General features: G+C 45.6%; 5 protein-coding genes across 5 annotated transcripts; all 5 read left to right on the forward strand.

The window, feature by feature from the left end:
• The first annotated feature begins 1,732 nt into the window (after positions 1-1,732).
• On the forward strand, positions 1,733-12,457 carry LOC135390540 (maltase-glucoamylase-like). Its single transcript, XM_064620235.1, has 19 exons — positions 1,733-1,736; positions 1,799-1,911; positions 2,136-2,261; positions 2,586-2,696; positions 2,902-3,030; positions 3,091-3,210; positions 3,625-3,757; positions 3,839-3,980; positions 4,863-4,999; positions 5,114-5,148; positions 5,285-5,395; positions 6,932-7,065; positions 7,252-7,336; positions 7,444-7,500; positions 8,267-8,394; positions 8,452-8,537; positions 9,591-9,640; positions 9,750-9,911; positions 12,356-12,457. Exons 1-19 carry the CDS (start codon positions 1,733-1,735, stop codon positions 12,455-12,457), a joined length of 1,965 nt encoding a protein of 654 aa, XP_064476305.1.
• Positions 12,458-13,562: 1,105 nt separating this feature from the next.
• Positions 13,563-17,023, forward strand: LOC135390883 (nuclear pore complex protein DDB_G0274915-like). Its single transcript, XM_064620841.1, has 3 exons — positions 13,563-13,812; positions 14,385-14,438; positions 15,420-17,023. Exons 1-3 carry the CDS (start codon positions 13,809-13,811, stop codon positions 16,718-16,720), a joined length of 1,359 nt encoding a protein of 452 aa, XP_064476911.1. The 5' UTR covers positions 13,563-13,808; the 3' UTR covers positions 16,721-17,023.
• A 391-nt stretch (positions 17,024-17,414) lies between these two features.
• LOC135390884 (gamma-interferon-inducible lysosomal thiol reductase-like) lies at positions 17,415-18,536 on the forward strand. The gene has a single exon (XM_064620842.1). The coding sequence runs from the start codon at positions 17,749-17,751 to the stop codon at positions 18,394-18,396; it is 648 nt and encodes a 215-aa protein (XP_064476912.1). The 5' UTR covers positions 17,415-17,748; the 3' UTR covers positions 18,397-18,536.
• Positions 18,537-19,836: 1,300 nt separating this feature from the next.
• Positions 19,837-20,493, forward strand: LOC135390541 (gamma-interferon-inducible lysosomal thiol reductase-like). Its single transcript, XM_064620236.1, has one exon. The coding sequence runs from the start codon at positions 19,837-19,839 to the stop codon at positions 20,491-20,493; it is 657 nt and encodes a 218-aa protein (XP_064476306.1).
• A 2,001-nt stretch (positions 20,494-22,494) lies between these two features.
• LOC135392660 (gamma-interferon-inducible lysosomal thiol reductase-like) lies at positions 22,495-23,623 on the forward strand. The gene has a single exon (XM_064623380.1). The coding sequence runs from the start codon at positions 22,753-22,755 to the stop codon at positions 23,590-23,592; it is 840 nt and encodes a 279-aa protein (XP_064479450.1). The 5' UTR covers positions 22,495-22,752; the 3' UTR covers positions 23,593-23,623.
• The last annotated feature ends 539 nt before the right edge of the window (positions 23,624-24,162 follow it).

Raw genomic sequence — 24,162 nt, forward strand, 5'->3', positions numbered from 1 at the left:
AAAAGCGCCGTTGGACCAGCGCACGGACATTCCCTGCCCGCTACAGTTGGATAGTAAGGTCACGCAGGGATGTTTCGAAATAGCTCCGTTATTACGAACGTGTCTATGGCGAACGGTATAGGATACAACGAACGCTTTGCAAGTGTCAGCGACAAAAATACTGTATATAACGAAAAAAGATATTGTGATATTGGCAGGCCGTCCTATATAGTGAACGGTACGTGCTCAAAAGAAAACATGTACTGAGCAGAACCAGCTCAACAGAAACGGGCAGCGCGTAGGTTTCAGATCCCAGCAAACACGCGCACTTTACGACCAGTGAGTAATATTGGTAGATAGCGCTGTCGATAAATTCCATATTCAAATATAAGGGTCACACGAAGTTTCGCTGCTATTGTTTCCCCATATGGACGATTTCCTGACGAAATAAAGCGTGGCTACACAACCATCAGAGAAATAAGCATCGGATATAACGAACTTTGATATAGCGATGGCGTCCATTACAGACCCGAAGGAATCAGACTGCGAAGCATTCGGATGCCTAGCTATCACAGAAAACGACGAGACGAAGTGTTTCCTAAAGAATGACGCGTTCGGCTACAAGTATCGTCACACCACGTACGGTGCACGAGGGATCAACTACAGTCTCGCCTACGACACGTCCAAGCCTAGTCCCTTCCGCAGCGACGTCATCCACAACGTCAAGGTCCAAGCAGTCTACATCACGGAAAACATCCTTAGGCTCAAAGTATCACGATCGCTTGCTAAAGTAAACATACAGATTTGCGTTAATGCGTTAATCTCTTGTCTTTTCAGATTCAGGATGAAGACGGTGACCGTTACGAAGTTCCCGTACAGCATACCTTTCCTCTTCTGCAAGACATGCCGGACATTAATTATCATCAGCTGATGTACGAGATTGTTGCCAACGAGACGCGCAGTGGTTACGCAAGGATAAGGGTCCTTCGTAAGGACAACCAGGTGGCAATGTAACGTCCCTATGTAATTTTGTTTACTTTGTTTTCTTTCTGCTGTAAAGTATGTTTCAAATAGACATTGAAGAACTGCGATATCGATAGACATCGTTATTCTTTAACCTGCCTGCAGGTTGGATTGGTGGCATCTAATAATGACAGACCAATTCCTGCAAATCACACTTCCCTACAACGCAGAACAACTGCACGGCTTCGGTGAAAACGCGCATCAAGAGCTGGTCCTGGACAAAGGATCGGGTGCCATGTTTGCTCGACGAGGAACGTCGAATGAGGTAACAAAACATTCCTCCAACACGGAGACATGTAGCGATGGAAGTCATGCAAATGAAAGAACGTTGTCTGAGGACAGAATACTCCGTCTCTGACCGTGTGCTCACATGAGCAACATTCCTCCAGAACCATATCCTGCGGCTCAGCCACAACAACAACAAGATAATCCGTAGCAGACGACAGTGCCGATTGTGTCGTCTGCTAGCGCAGTGCGAATTGCTCAACATAAGACGCGGCGGAATTTAGTGCCCTGGAGCATTTTTTTTCTTTTTCTTCCACTAGAATATTCCGCGAGGATGTCGCTCCTGTGAATACACGGTAACATACTGGATCGTTTTCTAATTTGCAACTGATGCCAATGATTGCTATATTAGAAATGGAGGAACCTAGCAGGCGTTCATCCTTTCTACATGAGCCTCAAAGGAGATGGAACCACGTTTGGTGTCTTGATCTTGAACAGTAACGCGATGGGTGCGTAAAGCGGATGTACCAATTACTTGCGCAATTACTTCAAGCAGCGTGATTTTTTCTAGAGTACAGGGTACTGAGCGACCGAAAGTTGACACTAACAACGATTGGAGGAATCCTGGATTTGTACTTCTTCGTTGGGTCGACTCCGGAACACGTGGTTCAGCTATATCACAAAGTAAGCGAGCAAAATAATCAAATTTGTCGTTCAACCAGTGACAGCTAGCGTAATTTCCGTCAATTAACGGGTTATGCCTGCTCCGTTGGACGTTACTGCCGAGACAAAAGAATTGGTACGCCCGACCGGAAATTACAGCAGCTGCTTTGTTCAATTCATATAGGTTGTATCAGAGAGAGCTTACATTGTGTAGAATGAACATTAAACGGAACGGTGGTTTTCAGTTAGTTGGATATCCGTTCTTTGCACCGTACTGGGCATTGGGTCATCAACACTGGGCCAGAAACTTGGCTACGCTGTCCGACCTCAAGTCAGCTTTGAAAAAGCTTCAAGATGCTGATATCCCTAACGTGAGTTCCTGCGTTATGTAATTGTTATGAATTTAGTGAAGCGCTTTCTGACCAATGGCAGCTGCTTCTCTTTATATCTTCCCTCTTCCTTTGAAATTTGCGACAAGGAAAGAGAAAAAGTAGACTATACCTGCTTAATAGTACTATAATACTATAATAATAGGACTATACCGGTTCGAGAAATAGAAAGACTAGTAAGAAGTAAATGTAGCAACATGGAGCTCTGTCGGCATATCAGTCATGTTGTATTAGTATTTCGAATTGAGAGAGAATTTGAATAGTGAGATGTACGTATATTTCATTTTGGTTAATTCATTATTACAGGAAGCAGTTCATGTCGACGTTGCCGAAAACTTCAAGGCTTTCACTCTAAAACATGACTTCGCCGGCATCCAAGAAGTCAGGAAATTGGGAACACGAGTGGTGCTCTTCATGGTAAAAGTGTCGCTTAATTATTACACCGGTTATTTGGAGATAAGTTTGAAATGTTTGCTAATTTGCCCCAGTACCTACTTACTTACGTAGTCGCAGTTATCACCAGAGTTCTGGAGCACTATAATCTTAGTCGCTCGAGTGCCATAAAAAGACAATCATCATCATCATCATCATCATCATATTTAATAAATAAGTTATCTTTCAGAATCCTGCCATCAGTACGGGTAATAATTCAGATTATCTTCCATACGAGGATGGGCTTAAGGACGACGTATTTATCAAGAAAGGTTACGGCTTGCTCGTCTCTGAGAAGGAGGAAGTCCTCGTGGGAAAAGTATGCCCTTTCACTCGTTAAATGTTGCTAGCATATTGCATAGCGCATTGATTCTTTCAGGGACTTCCGGCAGGAACGTCGGTGTTTCCCGATTTCTTGAAAAATTCCACGCAGGCATGGTGGAAGAGACACATGATGGAATTTATATCCAACGCGACAGACTTTGACGGACTATCTTTGGTAGGTAATATAGTACATGTAACACAGCAACAATAAACATGGCTGACAATAAACGATACGTAATACCCGGTAAGGAGACGTAGCTGCACTGTAGAATCATACGGCCACACCAATCAATGGCGAGTACAGGAGGATGCTTTCCCGCAATGCGTTGGCGTTCGGCAGTGAAAGCACGCTTCGCAGGAGACGTCACGCGTAAAAGATCCACGAAACGCTATTTCTTTTCCCGTATTTTTATATGACGGAGGGGACACTCAAGACAATACGGATCAGGAAAGGAGGGCAACGAATTCGTTTTTGGAAATGCGCTTAGCGGGCCTTGGTTGCGCACAGTGCTTTAGGAATATACGAAGGAAATATTAAACTACTGTACTATTAGACTACTAGTAGACGGTTATTGTTTTTCCAATCCAGGAACTGAACGAACCAGCAGAACTGAGCGCCCTAGTGAAAACAAGCGGAGCCTCTTGCGAAAATACGGAAGAAGAAGGTTGCCAACCGCTCTTGTGCCCGACAAGCCGCTGGGACGACCCGCCATACGTTTCGCGTCAGTATATCAGTTTCTTTTTTAAAGAATACATCTCTCGAGAACACAACGTCAATAAGAAAGAAATGTTGTCACACGCAGTGGCCGTGACAAAGTTTTCCAACGGTTCCCGACTGCACGTGGACACATTGTGTATGAGTTCAGCGCAGGGGGAAAGGAGGATGTACAGGCACTACGACGTGCATAACATCTACGGTTGGAGCCACAGCTATGCCACTAGAAGGTCGGTGACGCAAACCGGTGTTCTTTCTATAGATCGCTCTCTGTCAAGTACGGTTCCCGTTTTAAATGGCTGCCATTAATATTCTTCGGTTATTGTGAACGCAACGTCGCTTTATGTATCAACCACTAAAAGGCAGAGTTCGAGGTAACTCGTTACTGTAACGAAGTTCCTTTTTTTTTTTTTTGTAACTTGTAACTTAACTCGGTACTTTTGCGCCGTAGTAACTTTCAGAGGAACTCGTTCCTTTTTCAGGTAACTTTCCCAAAGTAACTTAAGTTAAGCTCCAAGTTATTTTTAATTCGCTTTTCACTCACGTGCACATATTTTCTTGCTTTCTCTCCGGTTCCTTCATGGCATTTTTTTGCCATAAAACGTGATATTCAATCAATGACAGTATTTTATTCAGGAAGTAAGAACCGCTGCCATTGAAATGACGCAAAGCGTGTTGCACGCCTCCGCAGGCTACTCAAGGTGCGTAATGCCATTTTGTGTCCGAAGTAACTTGGAAGTAACTCGTTCTTTTTTTTTTTAAGTAACTCAGTAACTGCGAGTTACATTTCAGGCTGAAGAACTTCGTTATTAACTTAGTTACACTTTTCACACGGTAACTTAACTTGTAACGAGTTCTTTTTGATGGGTAGCTTCTCAATCTACGCTAAAAGGTCTTACTGGCAGATGCCGTTGGTGAGTTCTCATTGAGAGGTGGTATACTAATCCAATTGCAGCTTGGGCCTATATGCGGAATCGGTCTCCGTCCACTAATGTCCTGATCGCGCATTACAACAACATCGTTTACGTCTTAAGAACCAAATAATGCGCATCCATCCAGACCGAGAGCCTATTCTACAGGATCTGTCACTAGGACCTCTGTCTCCACTACAGGGCTTTAGACGAACTTGGAAGGGCGCGGAAAATCATCTTGTCCAGTTCAACGTTCCCGTCCAGCGGACGCGACACGGGTCATGTGATCAACTTGGCCGACAACTCGGATTGGGGCGAACTGAAACGTGCCATTGTCGGTGAGCGCGTCCCCCCCCCCCCCCCCCCGAGTGTCTGATTAGAATCACGTTCTATCATCGTCGCATTCTGTACGTATTTTACTTAAAATAAATGTCTTTTTTTTGTGTGTGTAGGTGTTATAGAGTTCAACATGTTTGGCATCCCATACGTAAGTCAAAATTCTTCGTAAGTTTGTCTCTATTTATCTGCGTACTCATCTTGTTTCCTGACTTACCTTACTGTATTGAAATATAGAGTCTATGTGCTCGCTTAGTATGTATTTCCTTCGTTGGTGCTTACCCCAGGTGGGAGTCAACGCTTGCACCGAGGGAATGTCGGATCAACTTTGTAGTCGGTGGACTGAGCTGACAGCATTCTTCCCGCTAAGCTTGAGCTCCAGGCTGCATAAATACAATGTAAGGGTATAACGCTAGACCCTGTGTTTACAGTTCTTAAACGAGAACTACACATAACAATATTGAAATGGCAGTATTAATAGACAATAATTAATCCATAGGTCGAAAATTCACTCATGATCGCAATCATGGACATCATTCACCATCACATTATGGGTTGCGATGTGATGTGATGTTGATGTTGAATGATGGCGCCGGTGACGAGATTTGACGCTGAGTTGAAATCGGACGATGAGCTTTGAAATTTAAGTCGAATGATGGGTTTTAAAGTTGATGCCCAATGATGGGCTATGATATTGAAGTCGAATGATGGGCAATGATGCTGATGCGCTGTGATGTTGTTGTCGAATGATGGGCTATGATGTTACGATATTGTAATGTGTTGTGAGCAATGACCAGTGGCGTATCTAGATGTACCTGCGCCCATGGCAACCAGTGAGTCTGCGCGTCTGTTCAGGCACATATATCGAGGACACAGTTGGTCATGTTTTGTAAATACTTTAATGAAATCCACAGAACTACTACACATGCAGATGGCTTACTAACGTCATATGGTAGCCTTTCTGGATTTTGCTGCTGCTAATTTGTCGATAATGTCACTGAAAGCCTTTTTTTTTCTGTTTCTTCTCGTTCAACACTTCCTGGCCCACTGATGCTCTTAAATACGAAAGTATCAGCTTCAGCTTGCTAATAACTGCTCACAGCTGGCAATTGAAACCGCGATCGTAAGCATTATCTGGACCGCAACCCGAAGGTTCGGGAAGACATTCTCATCTCCATAGTGAACAATAAATTCAAGAAGCTCTTCGGGTCTCGATATTTTGTTTTCTGTGCGCCTCGCGAGCAACATTCTGCAGTCCAAAATTTCTTCGTACAGCTCGTTGCCGTCAACATCGGAAGTGTAAAATTTGCCGAAATCGGCCCTACACCTTTACACCTGCCCCAGCCCGACACACGGGTTCAGGTCGACCCTCTTGTTGGTCCGCCCGATACGAACTCTTTTCGTCGGGTCGATTTTCTTGCTCTCAAAGTCCCACTGACTGCGATCGGCTTTCTACCTAAACATCCTCAAATGGTGCTGTCGCGTCTCGAGTAACCGTACAGGGTACCGGGATCTCCCTTTTGTTTAGGCTGCTCTGGTCTCGGCCGTGACAGTCGCTCACTGAGCTGGTTCGGTTTGCTCACGGTGCCCCGTCCTCGTCAAATACGTCACGCGCCCAGTTTAGCTACCTCGTGGTTAACATGATGTCCTTGGGGGATGCGTTTTCGTGTGGTCCGCACTAGGGGCCACACTACAACCTCTCCAATGGCGGGTGCTTTAGATCATTTATGAATGTGCCGGGTTGAGAGCACGACCTGAGACATTCACACCCGACCACATAATGGCGCCCCTGTTCACCTGGCGCCCATGGCACCTGTCCACACCTGCCACACCCTCGGTACGCCACGATGTGATGCTGAATGAATTGCTAGAGCAGTGCCAACTCATGAAGTACATCTACGGGTTGTGTAACCTTTCTGCTTTTACTTTATCAGACAGAAGCGCCTAGGCTGTCGTCGTCTGCTGGATACGCACTGTCACTCCGCTATCAACTGTTAGCGTATCTCTACACCTGTTACTGCAAGATCAGTACGGAGGGTGGTACACTCATTCGACCACTGTCCTTTGAGTAAGCGTATGTTGTTTTGTCATAAGGAGTACTGGATACGAGAATTATAAGATTCGGTTCATAACATACACCGAAACTTACGTTCTGCCTCGTTTATTGTTGATAGGTAGCTGTTTTCCCCCTCGATCGCCCGCTTAATAGAAGCCGCTGTCGCGAATGGGCACCAAATGTTATCTTATCTTCTAGGTTCCCTCTGGATCGCGAAACGTACGGTATCAGTGAGCAGTTTATGATCGGGCCTGCCGTGCTTATCTCACCTATTCTTGAACCGGTACGTTGCCTCGTTTCCTATCTGTTAACATTATCCCTAATTTAATTGGCCCATCTTTCTAGCACGGAGTTAAGATAAGACCATAATTTGGTTCTCATGTTCTTCAGAACGCAACGACTCATAAATACTACCTGCCTGTGGATCAGTGGTACGAATACTCTACGGTAAGTTTACGACTAATCTCTGTCAGCGTGTAGACGTAACGCATAAGGACGAACAAATGTTGTACTACATCAGGAATGAAATACATTAAAATTCAATACAACTTGGATCTAACATGCTTCACTACTTTCCTCACTTAGATACATACTTACTTTCTATGATTCAGAATAACAATTTAAATATTACACAAATAGTACCGAGACAATCGAAGGGGGAGAAAAGGAGTAAACTAGGAATAATTAGAGCTTCTACTCCCCTAAACTGCGAATACTCTCCAGCTTAGTCCCTAGCTCGGAAATTTACTCCTAAAAATTGCATAAATTTCTGTGTTATACACAGAGTACTGCAAGGACAAAGCGTGAATTGCTGTCCTACACGCTTAGAAATGAACTTCACCGCATAGCACGCTCCTAGCGTTTTTTGTGACAATTATGAACAGCACACACAAAAAACCAAACCACTCAACTGCCACAAAAAAAGGCGTACGCCTCCCGTTTTAAACAAATCAGGGCAGATAGCGATATCATTCGAGATGATGGCGCTATGCGGTGAAGTTTCTTTTTAAGAGTACAATCCTGTGATGTACATTTACTGCCATGCATTTAGTACCGAAAGGGACTAACGGTTGAGGCAATGCATTAAGCTCCCAAAAGAACCAAAGTCACTCTTTTTTTTTTCTTCTTTTTTGAGCGCATATTATCTGTTTGACGTACGTTCACATAGCAATTCCCGTACATTGTACTTCATATTATGTACACTAATGCGCAGTCGCGACACGTCGAAGGCTCCGTAGAGTCGACGAGTCGAGAGGTCGACGAAAATTCCACGGTGCTGGTGCACATGAGGGCGGGTCACGTGGTACCTCTGCAGCCGACCCTCGCAAGATCCCACGATCGGTAGGTGTGACGTCATGCAGAAAAGAACGAAGTCCTCTCTCACGAAATGATTGGCAGGTTTAAGGCTGTCTATCATCTGCACGTTTATCCCAAGGCGGAGTTTGCTCGAGGGGAGCTTTTTATCGACGACGGCTTTTCGCGAGGTAAGTAAATCCTTTTACCATCACTTGCAGCCTGGTCATAGCCTGCACTCTTAAAACAGAACTTCACCGCATAACACGCTCCACATCCAGAATGGCATCGTTCTCTCCCCTGATTTGTTAAAAACGAGAGGCGTACGCCTTTTTGTGACACTTATGCAGTTCCGTTAATTCTAACAAGGCGGGGGGGGGGGGGGGGGTAATGTATTCATCGGCTGTATGGTGCCTGAATGCCGTAGCTCTCCCTCTGTCAGAGAAGAGGGAGCTAGTATTGAAGCACCCTAATCGTCTGCATGCATGCAACATGCATCCAACCATGGTTGGCCTGCACCGTGCTACGCTCTTAAAAATGAACTTCACCGCATAGCACGCTCCTAGCCAGACATAATCTCGAATGATATCGTTATCTGCCCTGATTTGTTGAAAATGGACGCGTACGCCTTTTTTGTGACACTTATGCTGTTCATAATTGCGCTATGTGTGCTATGCGGTGAAGTTCATTTTTAAGAGTGTATGCGGTGAAATTTTTAGAGTGCGGCCGTTGTTGGCCACACACACAAGTATCACAAAAAGGCGTACGCCTCGCGCTTTGCACAAATCAGGAGTGATATAATGTGCAATGGTTGGCCTTGTTATGTCGTGAAGTTACATTTTAAGAGTGCGTATGCACGTTGGAGAGCTGCTCTACACTCTTAAAAATGAACTTCACCGCATAGTACGCTCCTAGCCAACCATCATCTGGAATGATATCGTTATCTGTCCTTATTTGTTGAAAACGGGAGGCGTACGCCTTTTTTGTGACAATTATAAACAGCATAAGTGTCACAAAAAAGGCGTACGGCTCTCGTTTTTAAAAAATCTGGGCAGATAACGATATCATTCGAGATGATGGTTGGTTAGGAGCGTGCTATGCGGTGAAGTTCATTTCTAAGAGTGTAAGGTGCGTTTGAAAAAAAAAAAAAAAGATATCGCAAAAGCACGATTTATTATTATCTGTTCGGTTGTACTGCCACTATAACCGCAAAATTCTCACTTGTCCTTCATCTTTTCTCACAGGCACGATAGAAAATCACATATACGACCGGTACAGTTTCATATTTGCCCAGGTAAACGTTTCCTTTTCTTTCTTTCTTTTTCTTTTTGCCGGTAGATTCGTGCTCAAAAGAAAGGGAAAAAAAAGGCAAATTAGTTTTTTCTTCCGACACTTGGTTGCAGAACGTCCTACGAATCTCCGTCACCCATTTGAGCAAAGGAGAGAGGCACAAAGCGAGCGTGAAAAATGTGCTCTTTCACAATATTCCCCTCTCTCCCACGAGAGTGACGTACCACAATCAAGTCCTGCATCCTCAAGCGATCCAATACGACAAAGACAAAAAGGCAAGTGTGAGGAGGAAATCGCCTCAACTTCGGGTGCGTTTTCTTATTCAACCCGAGTAGCCAGGAGTTGGGTAACGACGTCAGAGCCTTTATCATCACGTGACTCCACACTCTTAAAAACGAACTTCACCGCATAGCACGCTCCTAGCAAACCATTATCTCGAACGATATCGTTATCTGACCTGATTTGTTGAAAACGGGGGGGCGTACGCCATTTCTGTGACACTTATGCTGTTCATAATTGTCACAGAAAAGGCGTACGCCCCCTGTTTTCAACAAATCAGGGCAGATAACGATATCATTCGAGATAATGGTTGGCTAGAAGCGTGCTATGCGGTGAAGTTCATTCTTAAGAGTGCAGAGTAGCCACCTTTGAGCGTAATTTTCGAACGGCTAGAGTTATACCCTAGTCAGACAGCATTTCAAATGTCAATTGCGAGAAATGGCCTTCGGACTCTCAAATGACCTTTGTTCGGGGGCGCCTGCCAGACAGGCGGGAAAGGAGTGCTCCTCAACTGACTGCCCTCACCGGCTCCCTTTTTCGATTTCGTTTTCCCTGTCTGCTGTGGAAATTTGAAATTGGTCTGTGCGCCACAAATCAAGATGCAGAAGCCATATGCACTTCTCTAAATAGGATCTAAATACGTTTATACAGTTTCACTCCATTATCCGCATTTTATAGGTTTTCCTACATTCAGCTGCGAAGGTAGCGAGGGTACAACGGCATAACACTGTTGTCGAGATTGCTCCTTTCTGCACCTCAAATGTCGTTGGGGGCCTCCTTTCGCGTTGATGGTCATTTCTTAGAAAGGTCCTTCGAGCTGCCGTCTGACACAGCTGTCAGAGGTCATTTTTTGCAAATGACAATTCCCCGAAGTCCTTCGAGCATGCCGTCTGACTGGGGTATTACTCTGCCCTCAAACTGGCGGACTGGCCTTGGCGACCTGACGGGCGAGACGATGTGGAAGTGCTGGCAGACACTCTGTTTAACAACTTAACGCAGATGCGTGCACTCTAGCAGGTTTTGAAAATGCTCGACAGTTTTTAACCAGTCCTACATTTCGAAATAGAACACCACCCTGTCTGTCAACAAGACGGTTGGTAGCAGACGACGCATCGTCGTCTGCTAGCTTGTGTGTGACGTCAGAACGACGGCTACCCTTCTTCAGAGCAGAGCAGAGTAGAGTTGTCACTCCATGGCTACTCTGGCTAATTTTCGCCGCAGAGTTATGACGTCATTTCCGCTAATCTGGCTGCTCTGGCTATTTTTCGCCGGCTGAGAGTAACTCGGAGTTGCCAGAGTTGAATAAGAAAACGCACCCTTCACAGCTACCACCGCCGTCATTATCATCATCATGCATCTTCTTCTTCATATTCAACCGCATCCTGTTGCTTACATCAGAGAGATTATGGTGGCTCGGAAGCATTCTGTGGTGGTGGTGGTGGTGAAAGAGCTCGCCGTTGTCGGCCTCACAGAGGTGGGCAACGTCACGACTGACGCCCTGGGGGAATGTGCGTCCTGGGCCGACTTCTAAGGGAACTGTGCCGACGTATGTCTCAAAGCGCCTGAGGAAAACCCAGGACAAACAGAGGACGAACAGTGCTCTCCAATCAACTTATCACAATGTGTTTCTGACATATTTTCTTGAGGTCATTGAGGAGGAGGACTCATTTGAACAACGTACTACCCACGTGTTTTCACACATGATAGCTAAGTGCACTCTAAAAAAGGAGTAATTTTGCATGATGGCAGTTGATTTTCTGAGGCTGGAACATGTAGACAGGTCAAATACGCACAAAGCCTCAAGTGCGTAAAAAAATATTGATGAAAGGAGCAAGTCACTGGAAAGGTTAGCCAGTGTGGGTTCTTGTGGGCAGTGTGGCAACTGGCTAATCTTTCCAGTGACTTCCTTCTTTCATCAGGAGTAATTTTATCTCATTTGCGGACTACACTGTTAAAAAAGGGGGATGTTGTAACTCCTTTTTGGGGAGTACATCCTTCCCACATATATCACTCCCTTTGGAGTGTACAATTACTCTCCATTACCCTCGTTAGTGAGAGAGTGAAGAGACACTCCAAAGGGAGAGATATATGTGTGGAAAGGGTGTACTCCGCAAAAAGGAGTTAAACACACCCACTTTTTTTTTGTAAGAGCGTAGATGCGTTGCCACAATCGTTAGTCTCTTTGGGGACTAAACGCAGGGAAGTTTATACGCCGTTTAGGGACTATTTATATTGCTTGAGAGTAAAGATCAGGGTCGGGAACTAAAATAGGGAGTAATTGCAATTTAAGGGACTAGGCGCTGTAATAACTCATCAAATTACTCATTTTCTCTCTCTGAGAGTGTAGTCGGTGGTGGGTGGAGCATTTTACACTTATACCTTACCACATTGCTTTATTGAGCAACTTTTCTTTTATTTAACTGGTCCTTCTATTTTTCAGACACTGCAGGTGTCCGTAGACCTTCCTCTTCACAGCTCGCTAGACAGTCAGAACACGGAAGTTGTCATTCAAGTCTACGGCGTTCCCGGAAGAGAGACGTGACCGGGAATTGACGTGAAAGTGGATTCTTAAGTGTGACGTCGAACTGGAACGGATTACGCGAACCCGGATTAGCACGCGTACTTTGGCATGTAACCCGGTACTCATAATGTGCGAACTGACACTAAGTAAAACGAGAACAGAAAAGAAATTAATTTCCTTTCGTTCTTTTTCTTTGTGTGTGTGTGTGTGTGTGTGTGTGCATGGAAAAGTAGGTAGAAACGCCTATGGAAACAACTAAACCAGTGTGCGTCAATTTTTTCGAAGTCCTTTCATACCTACCTATGGGCTATACGCAGTACACTCTTAAAAATGAACTTCACCGCATAGCACGCTCCTAGCCAACCATAATCTCGAATGATATCGTTATCTGCCCTGATTTGTTGAAAACGGGAGGCGTACGCCTTTTCTGTGACAATTATGAACAGCATAAGTGTCACAGAAAAGGCGTACGCCTCCCGTTTTCAACAAATCAGGGCAGATAACGATATCATTCGAGATTATGGTTGGCTAGGAGCATGCTATGCGGTGAAGTTCATTTTTAAGAGTGTACAGTCGGTCAACAAGAACAACACTCTTAAAAATGAACTTCACCGCATAGCACGCTCCCAGCCAACCATCATATCGAATGATATCGTTATGTGCCTTGATTTGTTGAAAACGGGAGGCGTACGCCTTTTTTGTAACACTTATACGCTGTCCATAATTGTCACAAAAGGCGTACGCCTCTCGTTTTCAACAAATCAGGGCAGATAATGATATCATTCGAGATGGTGGTTGGCTAGGAACGTGCTATGCGGTGAAGTTCATTTCTAAGAGTGTACTGTAAAAGCCACACCTGAGCTAAAAGGAGGGATCAATGCGAATAACTAAACACCCGCTTGTCGTTTATTGGTGTCTCTAAGCGTTCCTGGTAGCTTCGAGAGTGTTCGACGTTAGCTGTTTAGTACCTCCGCTGGTGGCGCCACCGTGTCTTACGCTTTCGCCAACGCAAACGCGATACAAAAATGGAAACTTGAGATTGAAGGGCATAGACAAAACATGCTACAAGAGACGCGGCGCTTCTCGGAGGTTCCATAGCTGGTCCTTGTTCCCTGCGCAATATCGTACGCGACATATCTTGCTCCCCGACACATGCGGATGTTCCTGGGCCAGAAAACGTACCAGTTGCATGACGATACAAAACGGGAATAGGCCGGAACTTTGGCGTTGTCCCCAAGCAAGCTAATCCGGCGTGTTTTATAGCGCTTATTGCCCCATTATCGGTCCCACGGCGATAAGAAGTTGGCTTTGCCCGTGAAGCCGAAATACGTACTCATTTCTTCCAAGGCAGTAAAGGAACACGAACGGACAGATGGGTGAGTTTGGACACCTTTTCAAGTTAGATTCGATATCTCTTTATATATATATATATATATATATATATATATATATATATATATATATATAAAGAGATATCGCTGAGAGAAATCAATATATATATATATATATATATATATTGATTTGTTGGCCGTTCGTTCGGAACAGATAAGTAGCAACAATAATTAAATAACTATGCAACATCCTTTGCAACTACCTCTTGGGAAGGTCAGTCCATGCATGCCCGACAGTTTTTCTCTTTAACGTGAATGACGCCAATTGCAATTATGTTTGTTAAGAGAGATTAGATTAGAAAAAAAATATATATAGTGATCGTAAGTTGTATTGAACCGGAAAAGTTTCCATAGCGACGGCCTCAAATGTACAGTTCTCACGCTGCGCTTTACTATATTTATGGCAGATGGCGTATAACTTAATTACTTGCGTCTTTAATCTGTCGCAAATCATGCAGTACGTCGCTGAAAAATCATGTGCTCACTAATACGTGATTTGCCCTGTTTTGTATCCTGTTCCTATATCCTGTTTCTGATTATGAAACGTTTCATTCCAGATAGATACAGGCCTATGCAACCGGCCAAGCCTTTACAGTTCCTCTATCCTGCAGGTATGCTCGATTGATTGATTGACTGCACTTTTATTTTGGCACTGGTGCCTGCCAACGGCTAATATAATTGTTGTGATTGCTAATATAATGGCTCGATGATTGCGTCGAAAGCATTTTAATGATATCTCTTACCGCGTACAAACATCGTAATAATGACCGAAAAACTCAATCAAAGAAGTCATTGAGCAATATATTGTTCGACATTTGAGCATGCGCAGTGACCACCTGTTATTTTTTTGGAGCCCCAAGGCGCTTGGGTACACCCATCCTAAAAGTTTTTATTATCTTCATTCGTGTTTGCTGTCACTACCTTGTGATAAGCCCGCACCGGAGGTTCGTTCTTGACGTCCTTGCTATAGTCCAACCTTTACGACTTTCCTGGATAACCTACGTGACGAAAAGAACCGAGCAAACACCACGCGCTGATACATCGCTTGAGTACAAAGCCAATCAGTGGTAACATAACGATAAGTTGGTTGGATAAGCGTAAGTTAAATGTTAGTTAGTCAAATGTAGCGAACTCAAACATTTGACTCAACGAAATGTTCAAAAAAGTACAATCCCTGTACCTGCAGAACATGTTACGGGACCGCGTACAGCACAGCAAGCACGTTATTGTTGTTGATGATGAGTGATTTGTCATGCATTTTTATAGGCAGAGAAGAGACAAATAAACTGACTTTTTTAAAGAAAATTATGCGCTGTTACAAAATTTGTGAATGTTGATCTTTCGACTTTTTCAGTGCCCGTGTATTTTGTCAATTTATAGAATTTGTCATTGAAATAAGAATATTTATATTTTTTCTGCAATGAATGTGCAAATTTTTGCAACTATCAAAGTGATTGTGTTAACTGTACAACGGTGTATAATAAACCCGCGGTATATGACGAACAAAATTGCACCTCTACTCTCGCTCCAGCAGTTATGCGCCGCGCCCCTGTTCCATGTCAGACTTTCATTTTTTTCTGTTTGCGTTACAGCAATGTCAACAAAGAAGCTAACCCTCTTCTTCACTGCTGTCGTCATAATCAGCGTCATCATAGCCGTCCCACTCGTCGTCATTCAAAAGAGTCGAGCCAATGAGAGTTTAGCACACAAAATGCTGACAGAGCACGGTTCATCTGGTTCGAAAGAAAGCATCGCGAATATCCCCGCAACGACGAACCAAAATTTCTTTTCCCAGACAGATGAACCCAAGCGAGTTCCTGAGAGTCAAACGCAGAGTCTCACAACACACCAAGATACGTTGAATATTGGAACATTCGGCGAAGCCATCACGTCGGCGACACAACGTTCAATCGCAGCAGACACAGAGAAAGGAATGCTCACCGAGGGTTCTGCGACTGAGAAGCTGTCGTCTGCTACGGAACGCGCCGACAGCGCTTTGTCATCTGCTACAGAACGCGCTGACAGCGCTTTGTCGTCTGCTACAGAACGCGCCGACAGCGCTTTGTCGTCTGCTACAGAACGCGCCGACAGCGCTTTGTCGTCTGCTACAGAACGCGCCGACAGTGCCTTGTCGTATGCTACAGAACGCGCCGACAGCACCTTGACGTCTGCTACAGAACGCGTCGACAGCGCCTTGTCTTCTGCTACAGAACGCTCCGACAGCGCTTTGTCGTCTGCTACAGAACGCGCTGGCAGCGCTTTGTCGTCTGCTACAGAACCCGCCGACAGTGCTTTGTCGTCTGCTACAGAACGCGCTGGCAGCGCTTTGTCGTCTGCTACAGAACCCGCCGACAGCGCTTTGTCGTCTGCTACAGAACGCGCCGACAGTGCTTTGTCGTCTGCTACAGAACGCGCTGATAGCGCTTCGTCGTCTGCAGACCTATCAGCACCACCTGACAATGTAGCCACGGACCCCGTAACCATGAATCCTTTTACATTCGAGTCTGTATCTAAAAATACCGACGGCGGTCAAGCATCCCTTAACGCAGATGTAACGCCAGTGAAATCATCTGTGTCCAAAGACATCACTGCAGAACCAGCAACTCTGTCTGACAATGTAATAGCAACAAAACCGTCTGTGTCTGGCGGCACGGATGCGCCATGGATCGAGCCATCTAGCAAACTGACGACTCTCGAAGCCGAAGTCACAACTTCTCAGCTTGAAATTGAAACGGACTCAGGATCTGGAATCACGAGAGACATACCTCTTGCCTCAGACGCAGCCACAGCAGACGACACCACAAACATGCCGTCTGCTATTGGAGCGTCTGAACCGACGGAGATCAACGTACCCGCTTCCGAAGGCACATTCACAGCAGGTGCGACACAGTAAATGTTTGCTGGCTGTTGTGGCAATCTGCACGGACATTGTCATCGTTTGGCATCATGATATGATGGCATGTATTGAAGCCAAGGTTGTGCGCAGCAATACTGCCACACGAGCGAAACGTCATGACATCTGCTACGCGTTCACCTTCGAATAATGTGCACATACGATATCCGTTACATGTACGCGTGACTAATGTCCGTTACGTATCGCTCGTTTCCGAGTGATGACGCAGGTATGATTGTTTTTCTAACGCAATACTTTGAAATAAATTGAAGAATTGCATTTTGAAATAAAAAGAAAAATCACTCTGTGTTTCGAAATACTCGCCTCATCATCAGAGCTCCACGGTGTCGCCTCTTACGTCTTCAAGGTGTTTAAGGTCTTCATGTATGACAATATTTCGTCCCTTCCAGCAACGTACAAAGCACAAAATGTGCACTAATAACTAAGTACAAACCTAAACCAGGTACTAAACTAATTAGTGTACTAAACCATTTATTCGTGTTTAGGTGCAAATAGTTTTAATTTCCGCATGGGCAACCACATTCTCCGTACTCCGGATAACATCTTCAATGGGAGCTGAAAGTTTCAAGCTTTAGGTCTTTTTTTAAACTCTACTTCCGAATTCGACCTTCATGATAACACTTAAAAAATAAAGTAAATAAAAACACACTAAGAAATTCCTTCTATAGTCTATCTAGAGGCATGTTTCTTTCTTCCCATTGCAACAGCAGATGTCGAGTATACACTCGAGTCATGGTCAAGTCCGAGAAGATATGTATAACAAACCTTGATTGTTACCAATACAATTCATAACACGGCTTTTCATACCCTCTTCCTTTTCACCTCCTCGCTTTATATGACCACCTGCAGATTTAATCCACAATACACGCGTCGCGCTTACAACACTGGTGATGTCACCCAGTGCCTTATTGTCATTGCACCACAGCGATACGATTGACCTTGCGCTTGCCTACAAAAACACACACACGCTACAGCGAATGATTCGTTGAACGCTCAAGGGAACCACCATGGTGTACAGACGCTGTCTATCGCTCGTCATCGCCTGCGTATTCCTGCTGCAAGTTGACATCATCGATGTAGCACGAACGGAGAATGTATCTGTGGACGTGTACTACGAATGCATGTGCCCTTTCAGCGTCAACTTCGTCATTAAGCAGTTGTGGCCGACGTACAAGAAACTCGGCGACCACATGGAGGTACGGCTGTATCCTTACGGGAACGCCAGGACGAGGACTCACAAGGACGGGAACGGTAGGGCGACCGATATTATATCGTGTCAACACGGACCACGCGAATGCGAGGGCAACACGGTACAGTGTTGCGTCTTGGATCTCTTCAGGGATACAGCGACGCAAGTGGGTTTCGTGGCATGCATGATGTCTGCGCGTCACCCTTACGAGGCAGGACCTCAGTGCGCTTCCGAGATGTGCTTACCGTGGCACTTAATCAGCCAGTGTGCATCCAGCTCGTATGGGAAAACTCTGCTGAAGGAAATGGGCAGGAAGACTAGGCAAGCTGTTCCTCCCGTCAGGGCGGTGCCTCATATCGTTATTAATGGTCAACACAACGGCTACTATACGGGCCGTGCCCGCTCGAACTTGACGTCGCTGATTTGCGATTTGCTGAAACAGAAGCCAAGCCCATGCAGGGCCTAGTCGCACTATCTATTGATGTATTAGAGAATGAGGAATTGCTTTAAGGTGAACAATTTTATTTCTTGGTGTCTCAATACGGGTTCTCGATGTAATGCTGTGTGTGTGTGAGTGTGTGTAACATCTTCGTAGAAACTGTATAGTATTATTTTGTGATCCGAATGATATAAATAAATATAACCTTTATTTGCATAAATGTAAACCGACGTGCGATGTTTTACAGCAAGGGGGTCAGTCAACGGGTATTGAATACCGAACATGCCGACCTACTCTAAATTCCACAGTGAAAACTCTCTGGGCAATCGCTTTATTACCGCATCTCATGAGCTTGTGGAACCCCTGTCGTCCGGCGCCCCCTCTTGGGAGGGCGGCCACCCCTCTCACGCCCTCCTCGGATCGGTGCGTGCACATGTACACGTCACCGATCAGATACGCCAAAAGTATTCCGTTACTGTGCCAGGGTATACACAGAACCTAGAGAACCTTACTTTCATTTATCTCTTCTGTGAAACACTTAATACTCGCGAGCCTCTAATTTTCGCCGATTTCAGGAACTGAAAGATCCGCGAATTTTAACGGCACGCGAACAACACGACAACTTTATTTTACGATGATGATTGGGAAGCTTCATCGCCAGGGGCAAGGGCACGCGACAATGTATAGCGAGATTCGATTCTTCAAAAACTAATGCTGGATATAGATTTAAAAACAAAAAAAAATTTAAAACAATAGATTTATAATTCATAATAAATATTAATCGTGTATGTTATGTTATATATCAATTGGTTAGCGATAAGCATTTCAACTGCCTTACAGCACGAGCACATATGCAATGTCGCTTCTATTAAATACGGTCCGGACAATTTTGGGCTCGTCCAATCGAGCCACAAATTGTAGCATCGAGAATCCGTGTTATTTAGTGGACGCGAATAGTCAACGAATTTTTATTCGCGATGTACTAATTTTCGCAAACTTCGCGACCGCAAAATAAAAAAAAAAAAAAGAAAGAAGGAGAGAGAGAGAGAGAGAAAGAAGAATAAAAGATCGCGAAAAACTTTAATCGCGAATAAAGAGGCAATTACTATAGATGGAAATACGTCAACAGATGCGTTACGCTATTCGCGAAAGATTGGGGCCGCGAAATTTAAGGGCATTTACTCTAGCTGCCACATTCTGGCGACTTCTGATTCTTGGTCGGACCTCCTCGGTGGAAAACACATGCTATAAAATCACGAGGAAAAAACGGCAACTTCGCCAGGTTGGCCTTCGAGATCAAACCATTGTTTGAGCTTTCTTGCTCACCTGCTGACATTAAGATGCCACCTGCAGTACAAATCATTCCACTTGCATCATTCGTCACATCTCTATTGTTACACTGCCCGGCGCGATCCAGCTCGGCAACAACGTGTGTATATACTTTACGGAAACTGCCAAGGGAACGCCATGCGGGGTATTTCGCTTTTCGTTGCCTGCGTCGTTCTGCTGGAAGCTGGTTTCATCCATGCAGGACCAAGACCCCCACCAACGAAAGTGACCGTCGCAGTGTACTACGAATGCATGTGCCCATTCAGCATCAACTTCATCACGACGCAGTTGTGGCCGACGTACGTGAAGCTCAGCAGATACATGAAGGTGTCCCTGTATCCTTACGGAAACGCTCACAGGAATAATATTACGAACGAGAACGGTACCGTGACAGAAGCCATATCCTGTCAGCACGGAGAAAACGAATGCAAAGGCAACATTGTGCAAGCCTGTGCTCTGGCGCTCTACAGGCGCACGTCAATTCAAGTTTCGTTCGTGTCGTGCATGATGTCTGCCGCTTTGCCTTATCGAGCGGGACAGCAGTGCGCTGCTAGGATTGGCCTAGAATGGGGTTTGATCAAGAAGTGTGCCGTTAGTGCCCACGGAAAGACTTTGCTGATAGAAATGGGATACAAGACCTCGATCGAGTATGTGACATCTGTACCTCATATCGTTGTCAACGGTATTTTCAGTGATGAGTATACGAGACTGGCGCGTACTAATTTTATGTCTCTCATTTGTAGTCTGCTGAAAGTAAAGCCCAGGCTTTGTACGAAAGATGATAAGGCTGAATAGCAATAACTGTTTAAGATAACCGATATTTCATGGTGGCCGATTTGACTTCTCTACCTTATTAGCAGTCTACGACGCATATTGACGCCTATATTAGTATCAATGTTGTGTGACGATAGCTGGCTGAAGCTGTTTTGTTAGTTTATGTTTCTCCGAAGATGACGCCTGGGAGATTAGGAGAATGACGAAGCAGGTGTTCTCACGGAGTATTTAACGCTTAACGTTTTTGTTTGGGAGGCGCCACCTGTTTTATGGGAGACGTCATTACTTGAGTGGTTGTTTCTGGGAAATGTAACAAAATTTGTGTAATTTGAATAAATTTCTTCTCGACTGCTATTACAAGTTGACTCACCTATGATCTATCCAGCTTTTTATAAAAGGTAAATTACGTTTGATGCGGTTTTATCGCTACGAATCATTTGATGGATATTGTCGCGCATCAAATGGAAGTAACTTGGGTCAATATTTCATGCAGGTCATTCTATCATTCTTTCTTCTCACGACCTTTCTGGATGTCTCACGTCCCGAGTTTTCCCGCGAAAGACATTCCCCAGAGTACTCCAGAGGAGGACGCGCTGAACGTCACAGCTTTATTCTGCTGCCGTGAGCACAATGCCACGGATTTCCCAACCCTGGCGAATATCCTGCGGCTCAGCTACAAGATATTCCGTAGCAGACGACAAGGTCAAAGGTGTCGTCTGCTACAGGGAGGGAATACAGGGAGTGGCGTACTGCGCATTGCAGCAGACGACAAAGGTGTCGTCTGCTTCAATGCGCAGTACGCGTCCTTGCACCCTATGGGAAGTTTCCTTTCGTTTTCCTTTCCTCCCATTAGAATGTCCCGTGGGAATGTCTCTCGCGGGTAAAGTCATGTTCCATGTCCAAAGCGCAAAGAAAAAAAAAAGAAAGAACGCAAGACCAGACCCAGAGAGTTGTGCACGGAAGACTGAGACGTGATGAGTTTTGAATGCACACTCTTAAAAATGAACTTCACCGCATAGCACGCTAGCCAACCATAATCTCGAATGATATCGTTACCTGCCCTGGTTTGTTGAAAACAGGAGGCGTACGCTTTTTTGTGACACTTATGCGGTTCAAAATTGCCTTCCGTTTTCAACAAATCGAGGCAGACCAGGACACCATTCGAGATGACGGTTGTCTAGGAGCGTGCTATGCGTTGAAGTTTATTTCTAAGAGTGTACCCCTGGCTATGCTGTCTGAGGTTTTCCAATCAAGGGAGAGAACGTTGTCATTCGGGATGATGGTTGGCTTGGAGCGTGCTATGCGGTGAAGCTCTGTTTTTAGAGTGTAGCCACACGGCAGTAACTTCACCTCCTAAGCAACCATCATCTCGAACGACATCGTTCTCTCCCGTGATTTGTTGAAAACAATTATGCCCTGCATAAGTGTCACAAAAAAAAAAGGCGTACGCCTCCCGTTTTCAACAAATGGGGGGAGAGAACGATGTCGTTCGAGATGATGGTTGGTTAGGAAGAGACGTTACTGTAATCGGTTTATTGCATGAAGTTTGCCGTGTGGCTAGGGTATAAGACAAATGCCGGCACAGTTCTCTGTGAAGTCGGCACAGGACACACGACCCCCGCTGCTATAGTCGTGACATTGCCCCCTGAGCTTCGCATACTACGGCAAGCAGTTGCACGACACTCTTAGAAATGAACTTCACCGCATAGCACGCTCCTAGCCAACCATAATCACGAATGACATCGTTACATGCTCGGATTTGTTGAAAACGGGAGACGCACGCCTTTTTTGTGACAATTATAAACAGCATAAGTGCCACAAAAAATGGCGTACGCCCCCTGTTTCAACAAACCAGGGCAGATGACGATATCATTCGAGATTATGGTTGGCTAGGAGCGTGCTATGCGGTGAAGTCCATTTTTAAGAGTGCCTATCACCACCACCACCACCACCATTTTTAAGAGTGCACCACCATCACCATCACTACCACCATCACCACCAGAGCATGCTGCCGGTACAGCCCCGTTATTCTTTTCCCTGCTTGCACAGGTTTTGCGGTGGCGTAACTATATACTTTTTACCAAGCAACCATACTTTACCAAACGAAATAAATACACGCGACGAGGAGGACAAAACTCCGACACAAATATCGCCATCGTAATCAACATCGTCACAATGATCCCTACACCACCTGCGAACGTCCTGAAAACAATGTGACTCCTCGCTCGCCTCCCATTTTGCCCCCTCCTGCCGGACGCCCCCGCTGTCCTCATCGCACAAATGTCTTCCTCGATAACCTCACCGTCTTTTCGACGGCTGCTCCTCTGCCTGGCCGTCACCCTCACCATCACTGCCCCACCGGTCACCTCAAAGAAATTCGACTTCAGCAAAATCCGCAAGACGTCCAAAATTCAAGTGTTCTACGAGTCTCTCTGCCCGTACAGCATCGCTTTCATCACCGAGCAGCTATGGCCCGCCTTCCTCCGGCTGGGATATCTCATGGACGTCCAACTGGTGCCCTTCGGCAACGCCTTCGAGGAAGAAGTTCCGGAGGGGAAAGACCACCGTCGAGGACTCTTCAGTCGCCGCAAGGTAACCTACAACTGCCAGCATGGCCCCGAGGAATGTTACGGGAACGTCGTCCAGTCTTGCGCTTCCAAGATCTACAACGACACGGTGATGCTCCTGGCGTTTGTGACGTGTATGTCTTCGGCGAGCGAACCGCAAAAGGCCGGCGAAGAGTGCGCGAACGCCATCGCGAATAATTGGGACGAAATCGAACGGTGCGCCACCTCCAAGTGGGGCTTGAAACTGCAGGGGGAAATGGGGCGTAAGACGTGGAACTTGGATCCGCCTCACGGATACGTGCCCTGGATCCTGGTGAACAACGAACACACGGACGATCTGCAGGGAATGGCGCAGTCGGATCTGCTGCAGCTGGTGTGCGATTCGGTTAACGGTCCGAAACCGCCGCCCTGCCTGCAGGACCCGGAAAAGAGGGAGGCCATCAACAGGTTGTCCGAGAAGATAGAGGCGCACAGAGATCCCTTAGGGGTAGGGGAAGATAATAAGGAGAGGAGGAGTTACAGAGTGAGATACGAGAAAGGGAGAGGACTGTAAATGGTCAATAAACGGAAATATGATTGACGGAGATATGACGACAGGCGATACGTGCTGAGTAGGGTCACTGAATAGCTTCAGAGTACTGCAACTGATGTACAACCGCAAGTTCTGCGCCAGGGGGCGCCGTGTGGGGACGCCATAATGACTCCGTTAAGTTCGTCTGCTATATATTAATGACATATCCCGTCTGTAGACGTTCGTTCTTTCTTCTTTATTCAACCACGCTTTTGCGTCTTCGTTGACGACAATAGACCTCTACCCGAGAAACGTCATCATGACGTTAGTAGACAGACTGAAACTGAAACAAATCTGAAGGGGAGGGCTGGGTTCCACGAATGGGCACTTGTTCGCTGCCTTCTATTGAAAGAAAAGCAGGGAAAAGCATGGATGCCGATGAGCATCCATGTGGGACATCGTTTCGATTTATGCACTGATAGCTCCCCTAGCGGTAGGACCTAAGGTCGCGTCCCTTTCAGGAACCATCGTAATCCCCTCAAGACCGTTGCTTTCGTGCGCGACCTTGTTCGCATCATGCTTCGAGCGTAGTTCAACTCTACCAAATTGGTG

This window comes from Ornithodoros turicata, chromosome 4, assembly GCF_037126465.1.
Source record: "Ornithodoros turicata isolate Travis chromosome 4, ASM3712646v1, whole genome shotgun sequence".
NCBI classification, from domain to species: domain Eukaryota; kingdom Metazoa; phylum Arthropoda; class Arachnida; order Ixodida; family Argasidae; genus Ornithodoros; species Ornithodoros turicata.